Raw genomic sequence first — 18,342 nt, forward strand, 5'->3', positions numbered from 1 at the left:
TAATTGTCTAATTAATGTTCTTTATTGCTTCCCTGCCCCACTGTCTCCAGTCCAGATCTGATACATGATCATTATTGTATTGGTTTTTATGTCTGTTTTAGTCTATTTGAGTTTGGAATAATTTCTCAGCCATTCTTTGTCTTCTTGGCTTTGGAATTTTCAGTGTTTAGGTCAATTATTGTATATATTGGCCCGCAGTTTGCATTTGCTTTATGTTTTTTGATTCAAGTTATCGATTTTTGGCAAAACCCCATGCAAGTGATATTTCCTTTTCTGTGCATCATTTCAGGAGGCACAGGATGTTGGTTTTTCCCAGTGTTAGTAATGTTAACTTTGATCGCTTGGTTAAGATGTTGTCTGCCAGGTTTCTTCATTACTTTACTATCCTTGAGTTTACTGATTATTTCTTCTGACATCTTCAATCTGTTAATTCCATCTAGTACATTTTTCATCTCAGGTGTTTCAGTTTTCAGTTCTGTGATTCCCACTTGATTCTGTTTTATAGTTTCTATTTTTCTGCCGATATTCTCCATATGTTCATTTCATATAATCATATATTTCTTTAAGTCTTTTAACCTACTTATAATAGTGACTTTAAATTTCTTTTCTAGTAATTCTGGCAAATGGGTTCTCTTAGTGTCAGATTTTATTGACTGGTTTTTCTCCTAACTGTAGATTCCAATGTACTGTTTCCTCACATGTTTAGTAATTGTTTTGGCCACCAGCTATTGTGGGTGATATGTTGTGACAATTTCTGAATCTCTTGTATTACTGTGAAGGGTGTGGATTTTTGTTCTATGGGTAGTTAACTTGGCTGGCTCAAATTCCAGACTCCTCCCATGTTTTGGGCAGCCCCTGAAAGTTCTGCTTAGTTTTTTCAGCCTTTCCAGCTGTTGTCATTTGCTGGCAACCTCATAGTTGTCTCTGTGCATTTGTAGTTCAAGAGTTGGTCAAGGATTGGGTAGCAAATATAGAGAGATTTTAGAACTCTTACTTTTTTGACCCCCTTCTTATTGGGATTCTCCCCTTTTCAGCTACTATTGGAGACTCCAACTCTATTATCTGGCTCAATAAGCCAATAGGATTACAGATTTCTGCTTGCATTTTAGCCTTCGCATGGCAAACAGACTGGAGAGCAACCTTAAGTGAAAAGCCTTTAAAATGCAAATATTCCTCTATCTTAGTTACCTTAGTTTAGAGGTCAACTCCCCTCTAGTTTCTGCTGCCTTTTGGTCTGTCTCTCTACAGTACCTTCCAATAACTTCTTTCAAAAAACATTTTGTTCAGCATTATAATTATTATCTGCTAGAGAGAGTTAAACCTATACAAGCTACCCCACTATAAATGCAGAGGTATTTTAGAACAGTATTTTTTTTAGCTTCTCTATACTTAAATTTAATTACAGTGATGAAATTGGTTTTATTAATATAGTTCACACCTGGCCTAATAGTCACTAATTAGTCACCAAAGAACCTGTGGTTTTTAAACATAGTTGCTAATGCCTGAGCACAGTTTTAGGAATATACATATTTCTGCTAATGTTGATTAAATCTCTTATGAAAATTGAGGTGGTAGAGAAAACTTGGAATTCATTCCAGGCTAAATAGGTTGGTCTCTGTGTGTATTAGCTGTATTATTGTATTTCTGGTCGCTCAATCAATTAGCAGAATAATGGGCAAGTAATTAATACTTTTTAAATTCCAAATTTCCATTAACTAGACTTCCAGAGTTACACTGTACTTTGCTTACTTAAGTATTATTTCTGCCCTTGTGCTATTGAAATGGCAGATAATGTCAAAGAATTTTTTTTTTCTGTAAACTCTGCAGTTAAGAGCGTGAATTTTGGAGACTCTGATAGTTAGCAGAGGAATTTTAACTAGGATTTCAAAGACCAGGGATACAATAGTATACAGGTAAGTTGTTTTCTAATCTTTGTATTTGCCATTTGTATTAAAATTGCTTTGACTCACAAAGAATTCCAAATTATGTCATCTATAACATGTATTCAAGAATGCAAGATATGCAGGTTTCTTTTTTCCCTCCAACTTTATTTTTTGAAAAATTTGAAACCTACAGAAAGCGTGCAATAATTGTACAATGACTCTCTTGTATCTTTCATCTGGATTTATCAGTTTTCACCATTTGGAATTTATTGGTCAATCAGTTTTTACATATGAATAGAGGCTTATGAATTTTGTTTATGCAGAGAAATGTTAATAATTGCTAAACTGCTCCCCTTCACCTTTTAAGATTTACTTGCCTAATCCCTGTTGCTTAAACCTCGTGACCTTCTCACCTTCCAGCCCACCCTCTCCCTTACCAGTTGATTGGACCAAGTTTGCTCAGCTGTCTGTAATGGAAGACAAAAAGAGGATTTCAGCTGATCAAAGTCTTTTGCAACTAGAGAACTTAGAGGCAGTGAGGAGTGAGCTCCGAAACTGTAAGTTTAGAAGCTGAAAAATCCTGGATAGAGAATAACATACAAATTCAGTGTGTGTGTGTGTGTGTGTGTGTGTGTAATTATTTTTTCATGGTGGGCTTTTTTGTATCCTTGAAATTTCAGCTCAAAAGTTATCTTTTCAGAAAGACTTCTCATTTCACCTTAACCCTAGCCCCATTCACCTTCCGCCGTCACCGTTTTGTAACACTGAAACTGGTTGTTTTTCTTAGTTTGTGTAGCTTATTTGCGTACTTATTTCTTCTATTCCAGTCTCTCTGCTTTTTATTTCATTTTCTTGCCATTTTGCCCTGGCTAGGACTTCCACTATGATGTCGAGTAAGAGTGCTGTGAGAAGGTAATTCCTTGCCTCATTCCTAATCTTAGGGAGAAAGGATCTTTCATCATTACGGTATTAGATACAGCGTTTTTCAGTAAAAGTCTTTCATCCTATTAAGAACATTTCTATTCCTATTTTTTTTTCGAGATTAAAAGAAAACACATGAATGAATGTTGACTTTCGTTAAAAGATTTTTCTGTAACTGTAGAGGTAACCATGTGGTTTTTCTTCTTTAGACTGTTAAGATGGTGAATTATATTAGCTGATTAAAAAACAACTTTTTTTTTTGTAAAGATGAGGGTCTCACTATGATTAGTGAGGCTCAAACCATCCTCCCTTTTGACTTCCCAAAACACTGGGATTACAGGTGTGAGGCCACTGCACCCAGGTGTATTGGCTAATTTTTGAATGTTGAATCTGCTTTGTATCCTTGGGATAAACTCCAGTTGGTTATATTATCGTTTTCATGTATTTCTGGATTTAAATTTCTTAGAGAATTTTGATATCTATGCTCATAGAAATATTGGTCTGCAGTTTTCTTGTAATGTCTGGTTTCTGGATCAGGGTAATGCTGGCCTCATCAAATGTATTGGGAAGTATTCTCTTTTCTATTTTCTGGAAGAAATTATGTAGAATTGATTTTTCTTTCTTAAGTGTTTGATATAAATCTCTAGTGAAACCAACTGCAACTGGAATTTCTGTTTGTTAGAAGATTTTTAACTACAAATTTTAGGTATTTATTTTTTTTCGGCAGCACTTTTATTTTTTCTTACACAGTGATGTGTTGCTGGGGCCTAATGTTCTCATATAACATTAGAAAACCAAAATTTGGGGTCATCTCTTTAAAGAATTGAGAACTGCATACAAAAAAAAATCTTACATAAATCAAAAGGGTGAATACATTTACAGGTGTAAATGCAAACCGCTTCCAACTCAAGGCAAGTAACATCCCACAGTGTTATGGCAGGAAAACATCAGCTAGGAAAGGAAACTGGGTCCTATGGCTTGGACTTTCCAACCCTGACAGACTGGCGGGACAAACAAGTGGTTCAGGAACCCTTGCCAGCCTCTAGAGAAATCCCAGAACACTCAGCCCTGACACATTAAAACTGCACAGGTCAGAGACTTCTAACCACGCAGACCCGCAAGCCACAGACTTGTCTGCCACAAGCATGTTCTTACATCAGCCACAAAGTGAGCAAGCCACAGGTACTAAGGGGTGAAACCAAAGATATGTACAGGGTATTACACAAATACCAAGGGAAGAGTTAACTTGAATACAAGGTCAAAATCAGCAACAAGTTCTACAATCCTGTGCTGGTATCAGATACAAGCTTTAAGGACAATTTCTTTTCGAAGACTTATTTCGGTTTCATGAGGCCAGCATGAGGTATATACATTTGCTAGGGGCAAATTTATATATTTCTGAATTAACCCATGCAGCAGATGCTATGCATCTTGCTCACAGTCCATTTAGAAGCATTTGCAGTAGACAATGGAGGGGACCTGACTCGTCATACTCCTGCTTGCTAATCCACATATGCTGGAAGGTGGACAGTGAGGCCAGGATGAAGCTGCTAACGCAAACCCAGTACTTATGCTCTAGGGGCGCGATGATCTTGATCTTCGTGGTGCTGGTGCCAGGGTGGTGATCTCCTTCTGCATCCTGTCAGTGATACATGGGTACATGGTGATGCTGCCAGACAGCACCATGTTGGCTTACAGGTCCTTGCAGATGTCCACATCACACTTCATGATGGAGTTGGAGGTGGTCTCGTAGATGCCACAAGATTCCATGCCCAGGAAGGAAGGCTGGAACAGCACCTCCGGACACCAGAATTGTTCATTGCCGATGGTGATGAGCTGGCCATCAGGTAGCTCTTCTCCAGGGAGGAGAAGGATTTGCAGGTGGCCATCTCTGGCTGGAAGTCCAGGGTGACTTAGCACAGCTTCTCCTTGATGTCGCACACAATCTCTCCCTTGGCCGTGGTGGTGAAGCTATAGCCGCACTCGGTGAGGATGCCATGCTTGCTGTTTGCATGTCACCCACGTAGAGATCCTTCTGATCCATGCCCACCATCACACCCTGGTGCGGGGGGGGCGCCTGACGACAAAGGGAAACACAGGCCAAGGGGGTGTCGTCCCCAGCAAAATCAGCTTTGCACACACGGAAGCTATTGTCAATGATGAGCACCGCGTTCTCTTCTTCCATTGCAGCAGGCAGAGGAGTTGGGCAGTGGAGTTGTAGGAGAGCAGGGGTGTGTGGGCTGGCAGCGGCAACTCTATTTCTTTAACAGACATACAACTCAGTTTTAGTAGTTGATATCATTCAGGGAATTGCTCCATGTTACATTTTAACATTCGTGGGCATTGAGTCTTTCATAGTATTCTTTTATCTTTTTAATATCTGTGACATCTGTAGTGACATCCTTTTTTTCACTCCTGAAACTCATACTTTCCGTTTTCTTCTCCTACTCCTCCTCCCTCCTCCTCCTCCCCCTCCTCTTTAACCTCTCCCTCCTCCTCGTTTCTCCTCCTCCTCCTCCTTTTTCTCCCCTCCCTCCCTCCTTCCCTCCCTCCCTCCCTCCCTTCCTTCCTTCCTTCCTTCCTTCCTTTCTTCCTTCCTTCCTTCCTTCCTCTTTCTTTCTCTTTCTCTCTCTTTCTTTCTTTCCTTCTTTCTTTTTTTCTCTTTCTCTCTCCCACTTCTCCCCTCCTCCCCTCCTCACTCTCTTCCCCCCTCTCTCTCCCCTTCTTCCTCCTCCTCCTCATCTGGCTAGGGTTTTAATCAACTTTATTGATCTCTTTTTAAAAGACATGTTTTGGTTTTATTTCTTTTTGTGTACTTTTTCCCAGTTTTATTGGTTTCTTCTATATTTTAAAATCTCCTTTCTGCTTGTTTTGGATTTTATTTGCTCTTCTTTGTCTAGTTTCTTAGATCAGTAAGTGAGTGATTTGAGATTTTCTTTTTTAATATAAGCATTGTATGCAATTAATTTTCTTCTAAGAATGGTTTTAGCTTCATTATTTGTTGCTTCGTCTAAATCTTTGTTTCTATCTCTTGTCAGATTTCTCTTTTCTGAAGAATATTCTTTAAAATTTGTATGGTTTAGTCCTGATGACAATTAGTTTCTGAGTTTTTTTTTTTCCAAGAAAGTATTTTTATCCTTTATTTTTGAAAGATATTTTCACCAGGTAGAGAATTCTATGTTGTCACTATTTTTTCTTTTACCCTTTAAAAATATTACTCTATTGTCTTCCGACTTGCATGGTTTCTAATAAGATGGCTGTTTATTTCTCCATGTTAATGTGTCTTTTCACCCCTGCTGGTTTCCTTCAAGACTTCTTTTTGTGTGTTTGTTTGTTTGTTTGTTTTTTTGAGACGGAGTTTCACTCTTGTTACCCAGGCTGGTGTGCAAAGGCGCGATCTCGGCTCACCGCAACCTCTGCCTCCTGAGGGTTCAGGCAATTCTCCTGCCTCAGCCTCCTGAGTAGCTGGGATTACAAGCACGCACCACCATGCCCAGCTAATTTTTTGTATTTTTAGTAGAGACGGGGTTTCACCATGTTGACCAGGATGGTCTCGATCTGTTGACCTCGTGATCCACCCACCTCGGCCTCCCAAAGTGCTGGGATTACAGGCTTGAGCCACCGCGCCCTGCCTGTTTTGTGTTTTTAGAACCTGACTATGATATGTCTATCTCTGGCTGGGTATTTATCTTGGTTGGTGGTTTGGATCTGTAGTTTAATGTGTGTAATTAATGTTGGAAATTATCAGGCATTACCCCTACTTGTATCTATGCCACCTCATTTCTGTCTCTTTGTTTCCTTCTGGAATTCTAGCTATACATCGGTTAGTTCATTTTGTATTGTCCTACAGTTTCTGGATGCTGTGTTCTGTTTTTATTGTTTACTGTCTATTCTCTTTCAGTTTGGATGATTTTAAGTTCACCAGTTCTTCCCTTGGCCCTGTTAAGTCTGCTGATGAACCTGTCAATGACAATCCGGCTAATCTGTTACTGTGTTTTTCATTTCTATCAGCTTCATTAGATTTTTTGTCTTACATTTCTCATTATCTCTGCTGAAATTACCTGTCTGACAATGCATGTTGTCCAGTTCTTTTACTGGATACTTCGATACATTTTTCATAGCTATTTTAAATTCCTCATCTCATAGTTCCAGTATCTGTTAGATAAGGAATTTAAATGATGAATCTGGTTCTATTGAGTGCTTTTTATTTTGTTTTATATACCCCATACTTTATTTACTTTTATATTGAACACTGGACAGCACAGATTGAGGTAAATAGTAGCCTGCAAATAGGGTACATTTTTTCTTTTTCTAGATTTTTAGTGTGGAATGTGAATCAGCCTAGACAGGTATTGATGTGGCTTTGGGGGTTTATTATTTGTAGGGCTATCCTCAGTGTACCAGAGACTTCAAATTCTTCTAGCAAAACATTGCATTAGGAGGAAGGCTGGTTTACCCATTGAATGGGCTTTTCTCAATGTCAGGCCACCCCTTAGCCTTACACTTTCTCCTTACGCAGTGACCCCTAGAGAGTTTCTCTCCATGTCCTTGCTTCTCTCTGGGCCCTCTCATCAGTGTCCACTGTTGCTGTGTGATGCTTCTTGCTCTGGTGGTGGCAGGTGAAGGAAGTGTTCCCTGTTGTTCTGACTAAGCCTCAATGTTGCATGGACACTGTGTCTGGATCTCAGTTGTGTGACTTTTTAATGCTTCTCTTTCTCCCCAGTGATAGTTCTGAGCCCAGCATATATTCCTGCTCCTCTCTGAGGTGTAGAGGATTTAAAAAAAAATAATTTCTTTCTCAAAGCTGCAGGGGGTATTAAGGAGTGCTCTAAGGGAAATGGTGTATGTTGCCCTTATTCCCCACTTGAGGTAAAGTTGTTGGGTTTTCGTGTATTTCTTTTGTTTTAATAGGAGAGATAGGGAAGAAGGATCTGGGCAGGTATCCACGCCCTTCCTGCAGCAGCTGCTTCTCGCCTCCCCTAAGCATGTCTTTTCAGGACTGTTGCCATCATTGTTTATGAGCCCCCACTAGGGCCTGTAGAGAGAAGCCTGTGAGTGGTGTAAATTCCCCTTGTATCTGAGGCCATATTCTGTCACCTGCCAATAATCAGATTCCACCAGTTTCTTCCCAATTCTTCCGGGTGTTCAACTGCACCAAGTAAACAAGCGCTTGCATCTGAGTTTTCCTGTAGGCACTTCTCTCGCCTCTGATATTGGGCTAGTTGGTGCTGCTTCTTTGGAATCCAAGAAAAGTTGTTAACCTGCAGTTCGTTCAACTTTTTTTTTCTAATTTTAAGTGTGGCAGAGGCATCCTTTCCAGCTCTTTTCCAGCTCCCCAGGTCCAAAGTTGAATCCAGAAACCTGATCCTCCTTTTTACCCCTAATATCTTCTATTTGGAGGGTACCTGTTCGTCCTGGTTCACACCAGTATAATTATTAACAGCACTTATTTTTCACTCAGTTTCTCCATTTGCATGATAAATTGTATGATCACCTTTTCTTTTGGTAGTTTGTCCTTGAAAATATTATACAATGCGGTTTCACCAGCAGCATGTGTTAGGTTTGGACAGACTTATTTATTCTGGATAAGAATCAAATATTGAAGATGATTTTGGTGATGTTCAAAAGGACATGGAGAGAAAAGGTGTAAGTGAAAGACATATCAGTCAAATCTAATGCGTAGACTTTGTTTAGATCCGATTTCAGTCCAAAGGATTTTTTTTTAAAGAGAATCAGTGACATTTGAACATGGGCTAGGGATTACAAGATATTAAAGAATTATTATTTTATTAGATATTATATTGTAGTTGTGTTTTTAAAATCTGATTTATTAGAGATATGTTCTGATGGATTTAGAGGTTAAATTATATGATAGGAGAGATTTACTTTTAAATAAACACAGAAAGAAAAGTGGAGGGGGAGAGGTGGTAGGTAAAGACAAGAACAGCAAAATGCTAATAATCACTGAAGCTAGGTGATAGGTACTTGGGATTCATTATTTTATTATCTCAATTTTTTTGTGTGTTTGACAATTTCCATAATAAAACCTTTTTGTTTTGAGATAGTCTTACTCTGTCATCCAGGCTGTGACAATTTTTTGTGTGTGTTTGACAATTTCCATAATAAAATCTTTTTTTTTTTGAGACAGAGTCCCACTCTGTCACCCAGGCTGGAGTCCAGTGGCATGATCAGCTCACTCAGCACCAAATTCCTGGGCTCAAATGATCCTCCTGCTTCAGCCTCCTGAGTAGCTGGGACTACGGATGTGTACCACCATGCCTGGCTAATTTTTTACATTTTGTAGATATGGGATCTTGATATGTTGACCAGGCTGGTCTTGAACTTCTGGCCTCAAGTGATCCTCCTCCTTTGGCCTCCCAAGATAGTAAAAACTTTTAAAGAGAGATAAGGATCTGATCAGGAATCTGTATCTTTAAAAAAAAAAAAAAAGATGATTATTCTACCATTTAAACTAGAAAGATGAATTTTTCTTGTGGCAGAGAGAGATGCCAGGCAGCTGTGCCTCCAAAATTCATTTCAAAACTTTTTGGTTCAATGATTATTCAGCAAACCATATGATCTGTTATATGACAGGTCAAGGAGAATAGAAAGAGGTAAAATGCCATGGTTTCAATGCAGTTCAGTCCTGCAGACCCGCCCTGGACCGCTATGTGGGAATGAGCATTGGAGATGTCTTCTTAAACCTGACTCAACTTACTGTCTATTCTGTGCAAACTTTGGAGGGAGAACGCTGTGGTTTTCTTCCCTTTTATCCAGGTTTGCATTGTCATTTTATTCTCGCCTGCTCATAATATGTAGAGACAAATGTCTTGGGAAGGGAAGTAACAAGGCTGTAAATCCAGTGGAGGAAAGGACTGTTCACTGTTGAAACAGTGAACAATATACCCGCTACCATTACTGGCACATAAAAGACATTAAATAAATATTGTATGAAGAAATGAATGAACACCTCCACATTTGCTGCCAGCCACATAGAAGATAAATAAATACTGTCTTCATTGAATTGAATTGTGAGTGACAAAACTGAAACAAAAACTAGAGTTTATGCTGGACCATTTCATGTTGGACCATTTAATGTCAGACCACTTCAAAGTCTTTGGGAGATGTCCAGATGGACAAAATCAGCCAGTGTGATGTTTGTGACCAGGCAAGGGAAACCAAAACGAAGTGCAGCTTTATTTAAAATGAATAGAAAAGATATAGTTACACACATGCACTGTTCTTTTAAAATATATCCACAGAAATGATTAGTCCTTTAAACGTCTTCATGCTACTGTTCTGCAAAGAGATCAGGAGACTTTGTAATATCCTGTCTGCAAAATGTTAGAATGACAAGCACCCTTAACTAAACAGGAGTAATTAATCATAGTGTGGTTGTTTTGATGAGCATGCAAGTGTGACAAGTTAATAATAAATCAGCAGTTCATAAACGGAAGGTGGCTAAGGAAGTGCTGTGGTTTAATTTACATCTTTGGAAGGCAACAGAGATTTAATAATCTCCCTGCGTCATACATCAATGAATACCCTTGAGGCAGAAAAGCAAAATGTTTTTAACTGTTAATTTGAGAAGCAATAAAATCCTGCCTCAGGACACAAATAAATTGAGTTTCTAGTGGTCTCCATGGACCCCTAGTATGTGTGATTTATTCAGATTCTAAAGCTACTCAGGACCACTTAGAGCTTTGAGGAATGCCATGGGAGGTACCAATCTAATCAGAAGTTCTAGACTAAGGGCAGTGACTGATCTTAGCTTACATCTCCCTAATAATTTATTTTACCTTCTTGGTCAACTACAAATAGATTATGAACTACAAACATGAATTTGAGATTCAGTTGTAAATGATTGCTTTTAGTTGGGGTTGTGACTATCTTTCTGCTTATATAGTATGTGTCTTTAAAAGATCAGAAAATGTTTTGAACTTTCTAAGTGTAGGATTTTCACTGACTAGAGAAACTGGGATACCAAAAGGAAAATAACCCTGCATGGCATCATGAGCCATTTGTGAAATCTAAATAATTTCCAGGTTTCCAAAGCAGCTTTATTTCTTAAGCAGCTAAGCTATGGGGTGTATTTGTTACTGGAAAGTGGTCCTGATCTAGACCCCCAAGAAAGGGTTCTTGGATCTTGTGTAAGAGAGAGTTCTGGGAGAGTCCATAGAGTAAAGTGAAAGCAAATTTATTAGGGAAGTAAAGAAGCAAAAGAATGGCAGTTTAGTAGAAAGCTGGTTGGCTATTTTTATGGTTATTTCTTGATCATATGCTAAACAAGGAATGGATTATTCATGAGTTTTCCAGGAAAGGGGTGGGGATTCCCAGAACTGAAGATTCTTCCATTTTAGACCATATAGGGTAACTTCCCAATGTGGCCATGGCATTTGTAAACTATCACGGTGCTGGTCGAAGTGTCTTTTAGCATGCAAATGCATTGTAATTAACGTATAATAAGCAACGAGGATGAGCAGAGGTCGTCTTTGTCTCCCTCCTGATTTTGATGGGTTTTGGCTGGCTTCTTTACCACATCTTGTTTTATCAGTGGGGTCTTTTGTGACCTGTATCTTGTGCAAATCCCTGATCTCATCCTGTGACTAAGAATGTCTCCCTTCCTGGGAATACAGCCCAGCAGGTTTCAGCCTCATTTAACCCAGCCCCTATTCAAGATGGAGTCGCTCTGGCTTGAATGCCTCTGACATATTGATTTTATTAATTTGGAAAAATGTCCCCTTATGAATATTAACATAGAAAATATTACCTTCCTTGTTCAAAGAACAGGCAAGGATGGTTTCAGGGAAAGGAGAAGGTGGAGTTATGTGTTTTACATACATGTGTGTGTATTTCTTGCTCCAATTTGTCATGAAATACCTTTATAAAGGAATTCAATTGTGAAATATGATCACCGCTCATCTTTTTACTACTACTGCTTATAATTTCAGCTGGATCATTTGTGATATCTAATGCAGTACTGTAGAAAATGGGGAAAAGCCCTAAGTTGTTGATATAAAAATAGATAGGTCTCTTCCTTTGACCCACCTCCACCCCTGGAATGCTAAATCACAGCTGTAAATTAGGGTTATATTTTGTTATGTCTTCCAGGGGTGCAATGACTGACAAAAAATACGCTTCAGACTATAATTAGCTCATCCATCCAATTTAGCAATAAGGAAAAGACACACCAACCCAGATATACCTGGGCTACTCCTGCCTGCCTCTCTCTGAGATAGGCTGGATTCTTGTGGTCAGGAGTTTAGGTTGTGCCAGGCTGGAAAAGGCTTAGAGGAGAATCTCCTCCTGCTTCAGCAGTTCACTTAGCAAACATTAATGGAGCGCTCTGCATGTTGGGTGCTGCCTTGGGTCCCAGGGTGTAAGGATCCCAGAAGGACAGAGGCAAAGAGCACTGCATCTGTTTCCTATCGATGCTGTAACATATTCCCATGAACTCAGTGGCTTAAAACAACACATATTTCTTATCTGACTGTTCTGAAGTCCAGAAATCTAAAATCAAGATGTTGGCAGGACTGTTTCTGTTCCTTTCTGGAGGTTCTAGGGAAGAACGTGTTTCCTGGCCTTTTGTGGCTTCTTGAAACCATCTGCATTCCTTGGCTCATGACCCCTTCATCATCACTTCAACTTTTGCTTCTCTCTTCGCATATCCTCCTGCTCAACCTGACCTCCTGCCTCCCACTCAGGACCCTTGTGATTACATTGAGCCTGCTTGGATAATCCAGAATAAACTTCCCATCTCAAAAATCTGTAATTTAATCACATCTGCAAAGTCCCATTTTCCATATTAAGTAGCATTCATGGGTTCCCGGAATGAGGATGTGGACATCTTTGTGGGGCCATCATTCAGCACAGATTGGGGCATTGGACTGCTCTGTCACCCTCCCATTTAATATGACTATTATGTAAATTTCTTAACCTTCCTGCAAAATGGAATAAATAATGCTCATCTCACAGAGTTGTCTGACAATTAAATGCCTGAAAGCAATTAGCTCCATGTCTGACACGTATGACAAGTTCAATGAATGGGCAGTTTGTGAATTATTTTTCTTGTAATTCAGTGATGAAAAGGCACAGTCTCCCCTCTCTAAGGACTCAAATCTGGTGAAGAAGATGAACAGGTACACAAACAACTACAAGTCATTGTGAGACAGTGTGATAAGGGCTGTATTTGTCTGAAGTCACAAGGGTTCTCCTTACCTGACTTCAGTCTCTCATAGATGATCAATTAGCTTTTGAGTTTCGAGGCGAAGAAAGGCAAAACATAAAACCTTGTCTGAAGCTATGCTTGACGTCAAATGCCAGGTAATGGAAGGTTATGTATTTTAATTTGGATTAGATCATACTTTCTTTTAAGAGAAAATGATATTCTGGTCTTGAGCTGTTATGTTAACTTCCTAGGGCTTAGGGAATACGACACTTGTCAAGTGAGGGCCTTGGAGAGCTAAGACTATGTTGGGTGGTAAAAGGAAAGGGGATAATGTCAGAGAAAGTTGAAAGTTGATTCTGTTTCTCTTTTCTCTTCTTTCCTGTTCTACTACTGACTTTCGCACCCTCCCTCCTCAAGGGGAGAGAGTACCAATGTGTTTGGAAATATTCCAGTATTCTAGTTGGGCCAAGTTTCCTAGTGACCAGAGTCCCTGTGTATAAAAAAAGTCAGCACTCTGAGTGTGTGCCATTCATGTGTTTCTTCCGTGGGTGTTTGTTTTGTTTTGTTTTGAGACAAGGTATCCCTCCGTTGCTCAGGCTGGCAGGCAGTGGTGCAATCACAGCTCACTGCAGCCTCAACCTCCAGGCTCAAGCAATCCTCTCATCTCAGCCTCCCTAGTAGCTGGGACTACAGTTGTGTGCCACCACCCCCAGCTAATTTTTGTATTTTTTTTTTTTTTTTTTTTTTTTAGGGATGGGGATCTTGCCCTGTTGCCCAGGCTGGTTTTGAACTCGTGGACTCAGGCAATCCTCCTATCATCTCAGCCTTCCAGAGTGCTGGGGTTATAGGTATGAGCCACTGTACCCTGCCTGTCTCTCCTGTAGTAAGTACCAGGGTCCGCATTCTTCCTTCTCTGTAGCAGCTGGCCTGAGCATATATGCTGTCCCTGTTCTGTCTTTGTTTCCTAATTTGATCTCCATTTCATGTAACCATGTAGCAGCAGGCGACACAGATTCTTGACCACTAGAACACCATTCTCTCCTGTTTCTCTCCTGTCTTGTGTCCCCTGCTTCTCAGTCGTCCCTGTTGGGTCCTCATTTCCCTGACTTAACATTCAAATACCCCAAGGCTCAGTCTCAAGACATCTTCTCCCTCTGTCTCTAATCATTCCACTCTTATGGATTTAAATATCGTCTCTATATTGATGATGTTGGCATTAATTGTCTATAGTGGCTTAAAACAACGTGAATTCATTTTGCAGTTTTTAGGTCAACTGTCTGACATGGGTCTCACTAACTTGAAATCAGCTGGTCAGCGGGGCTGCCTTCCTTTCTAGAGGTTCTAGGGAAGAATCTGTTTCCTTGCCTTTTTCAGCTTCTAGGTGCTACCTGCATTTCTGAGCTTGTGGCTACTTCCTCTATTTTCAAAGCCCGCAAAATGTTCTCTCTCGGAGCCTTCTTTGGCCACAGCAGGAAGAGTTCTCTGCTTGTAAGGACCCATTTGATTCCACTGGGCCTGCCCAGATAATCCAGGATAATCACCCATCTCAAGGTCCATCCCCTTAATCACATCAGCAAAGCCCTTTTTTTTGCCATGTAAGGAAATATGTTCACAGATTTTGAGGATTAGCCCATGAGCATCGTTTGGAAGGACATTGTTCTGCCTACAGCAATGGCCAAATATATGTCTCCAGACTAGAGCATTCTCCTGAACTCCAGAACTATATATTCAGCCACGTACTTGGCATCTCCGCTTGGATGTTTGGTAGACATCTCCAACCTACTTTGTCCAAAACTGAGCTCTTCAGCAACCTCCCCAAAACCTGCTTCACTCACATTCTTCTCCATGTCAGTGGGTGGAACCTCTGCCCTTCAAATTGCTCAGGCAAAAACTCTACGGATTACCCTTGACTCCTCTCTTCTTTTTGCACCTATATCTAGTCTTTCAGCAAATCCTGTTGGCTCTACTTTTAAAAGGTATTAATAATGTGACAACTTTTCTCCTCCTTCACTGTTACTGCCCTGTCTTAGTAACCACTGCTTCCCCTAGACTATTACAGTCGCTTTCTAACTGGTGTCTTTGTGTCTGTCTTACTTCCTTTTATTCTATACCCAACACAGCAGCCAAAGTGATCTCATTGAAAAATAAGTTGGATAAAGTCATTTCTCTGTTCAAAAACCAGAGACAAATTTCCATGTCATTGGGTGTGAAACTCCAAATCCTTAAAATGGCCTACAAGGCGCTAGGTGCTCTGTGTCCCCAGCCCTCACATTCTGTCTTTGGCCTTCTCTCTTCATCTTGCATGAACCACCCAGCCACAGCAGCCTCCTTATGATTTCACAAATATTCAAAGCACTTTCACACGTCAAGCTCTTCACACAAGCTGTTTCCTCTGCCTGGAACTCTCTCCCTCTAGAAAACCACATGGCTTGCTGTGTCACCTCCTCCACGTGTTTGTTCAAATGTCACCTTTTTAGTGGGCCTCACCTCAAAACCTTTTATTTAAATTGTATCTCCCTTGCATTTTTTTGTATGCTTTGTTTTTCCTGCACTTTATAATTTACTTATCTATCTTGCTAGGGTCTGTTTCCTCCATTAGAATGTAAACTCCACAGAGGAAGCAGTTTATTCTCCGTGTTCCTGCCGTGTCCTCAGTACTGAGAACAGCTTGTAGTGGATTCCCACTAAAATGGGTGCGTGAACGAGTAAGTGAATTCTCTCTGTCATCGGTGAGTGGATTTTGTTTTCGCCTTCTTTCCATCAAAATAATGAAGACCTCACTTGATCACTGGGAGGCTGGAATGAACAATGCACCCCTGGCCAGCTCGCATTTTAGGATGAGAGGTTTCTGAAAATTGTCCCGCTTACTACTTGTAAATATTTTTTACTGAGGAAATAAATGAGTCAACTCATTGATCCAGTGAGTCAACTCACACCTCTCAGTGCTTGCAATGAGAAAAGTTATAAAATTTAAACACTGTCTGTCATTTCTGTTTCAAGAGAGTTAATAAAAGAATTAGATGAGTCCTCCACCAGCTTCTCCCCACACGAAGAAGCAGGTGGTTGTCATGCCCACAGAAGTTGACTTAGAGTAAGCTCTTTTCTGTGTTCCATTCCTCTTGGAAGGAGTCCAGAACTAGTTGGATATTTGAGGGGGAAAAAAAGGAACAAATTTCAAGGAAGTTGAGAATATATGGTGTTCTAAATTTTTATCTCCCAGTCTCTTTGTTTCCCAGGCTGGCCTCAAACTCCCGGGCTCAAGCAATCCTCCCAGAGTAGCTGGGACTACAGGTATGAGCCACCAGGCCCCTCTATTTTTTTTTTTAAAGAGGAATTAATTAAGTTAGTTTAAAAGGGAAGGAATTCTCCTCTGAGTTTTTCAAAGTCTAAAAACTGATTCTAGATTTGGGGTAGGAAATGTAAATGATGAACCTGGAACATTTTGTTATGTTCAGGAAGAAAGAAAATGATTGACTACCAGAGTTGTGGGAATGGAACAGAAACAATTGCGAGAATCAAAAAGAATCATCACTGCAATTGACTGAAGCATATCAAACATAAAAATATCTGAGCTCATACTGATACGTTAGAAAACTGTTATCATTGTAAATTTCTATGGCACCAACTCATTATTCTGGAAATTAATGAAGCTTCAGAATCCAGAAGTTAATCTGATTTTTCTCTATGAATATAGGGGAAAATAACTGATGAGGCAGGTTATTCTTTTTATTGCATTTTTTTCTGATTTTAAAAGTTACTGAAGATGTCAGCGTAGGACATAAGAAACTACTTTTTTCCTCCGGAGCCATTTGAGGGTCAGTTACCAACATGATGTCCCATCATTCCTGAACACTTCAGTGTGCATTTCCTACAAACAAGGACACTCTCTTAGATAACCATGCTCCAATTAATATTAAGAAATTTAACAACTGATAAACCAGTTGTTCCAATAACATCCTTTAGAGCCAACGGACCCTATTTTTGCAATCACGTGATGCATTTATTTGCTAAGTTTCTTCAGTCTTTTTCATTCTGGAACAGTTTCTCAATCACTGACTTTCACGACCTTGACACTTTTGATGATTATAGGTCAGTTACTTTGTAGTCTGTCCTTCCATTTTGATTTGCTTGGTTTCCTTGTGATGAGCTTCAGGTTGTGCAGTTTTGGAAAGAATATCACAGAACTGAGGCTGTGTTGTTCCTTTTGCATTTTATTGTCAAGTGAAACAACTTTTTGGTGTATCCCATCTCTGATGAGGTTCACCTTGATCGGTTGATTAAGGCAGTGCCTGTCAGCCACCTTTACTGCCAAGTTTCTCTTCTCTTTGTTACTAACAAGTATTTTATGAGGAGATACTTTGAAAATCTTTAAATATCCTGTTTCTTGTCAAACATTCATTTTATTCATTTATTTACATCAGTCGGATTCATGGATTCTCATTTTATTCAGCAAGTTGTAGATAATTTGTTTCCATCAGTATGGATTTTGATGCTCACATTTCTTAGATTAGCGATGTCAGCCTCCAACAATCTGGCTTCTGTGTCCACTTGGCACACCCCATCTTTCTTTGAGTGTATCCTTGCTTTCTGGCTCAGCATGTCTCGGGCATATCTGGTGTTCTCTTTACCCCAACTCTTGAAACAGACGTTTCTCCAAGTCCTGATTCCTTTTAGTAAAGAATAGTATTTAGAAATCAAGATCAGGTGTCATTACCATTAGGGCATTATTGCTCCCAGCCCTTTACACTTCTAGTGGATAGAGCTAGAGAAAAATACATAAGTGTGTATGAGTGACTGTGTGTGTGTGTAAAATGCAATGAATGGACCTCGTTTGTATTCTGGTTCAAATGAACCAATTGTAAAAACACATTTTGAGTCATTGGGGAAAGTTTATATGAACTGAGAATTAAATGATGTCAAGGACTTGTTAATGTTGTTATGCATGATAAAGTCATTGTAGTCATGTTAACAAAATGTCCTTATCTGGGAGAGGCAGCTGACATATTTACAAGTGAACTCTACCTTCAAGGGGTGTAAGTAAGATATAAGTGGAATATGGAAAAGACTATCTAATTTACTATTCCATATATATGTATACACACACGTAATACATACACCCACATTATATATATATTATATATACATTATATATGTATGTATATACATACATCACTTTATATATAGTATATATAAAATGTGAGCTTAAACTTGAGATTATATAAGTATCTGCAGTCTCAGCCCTTTACATGCAATGTTTGAGCTCATTTAATCCAAAAGCTTCCTGTTGAAAGTAGACTTGAATCACAAGCCCCATTTTATAAGACCCAGAAAGGTTTTGATCATGTCTGGAGCAGAAGACTTGTCTCCTGA

General features: G+C 39.6%; 1 protein-coding gene and 1 long non-coding RNA gene across 5 annotated transcripts in view; one reads left to right on the plus strand and one right to left on the minus strand.

The window, feature by feature from the left end:
- The window catches only part of HYDIN (HYDIN axonemal central pair apparatus protein), a 516,394-nt gene that overhangs the window by 15,354 nt on the left and 482,698 nt on the right, over positions 1–18,342 (plus strand). For 3 of the 4 annotated variants that reach the window (XM_078357700.1, XM_035282169.3, XM_054248689.2), the window contains one exon: positions 2,304–2,440. In XM_078357700.1, the coding sequence (XP_078213826.1) occupies positions 2,356–2,440 (85 nt within the window). In that variant the 5' untranslated portion in view covers positions 2,304–2,355. Of the gene's footprint in view, positions 1–1,827; positions 1,914–2,303; positions 2,441–18,342 lie in introns of all 4 variants that reach the window. The other variant, XM_078357699.1, reaches the window with a different exon arrangement.
- The window catches only part of LOC118149733 (uncharacterized), a 30,708-nt gene continuing 29,047 nt past the window's right edge, over positions 16,682–18,342 (minus strand). Inside the window, exon 2 of the long non-coding RNA XR_004737395.3 lies at positions 16,682–17,639. This is a non-coding gene — a long non-coding RNA (uncharacterized LOC118149733). The remainder of the gene's footprint in view (positions 17,640–18,342) is intronic.

The sequence above is a fragment of the Callithrix jacchus genome, chromosome 20 (assembly GCF_049354715.1).
Source record: "Callithrix jacchus isolate 240 chromosome 20, calJac240_pri, whole genome shotgun sequence".
Classification (NCBI taxonomy): domain Eukaryota; kingdom Metazoa; phylum Chordata; class Mammalia; order Primates; family Cebidae; genus Callithrix; species Callithrix jacchus.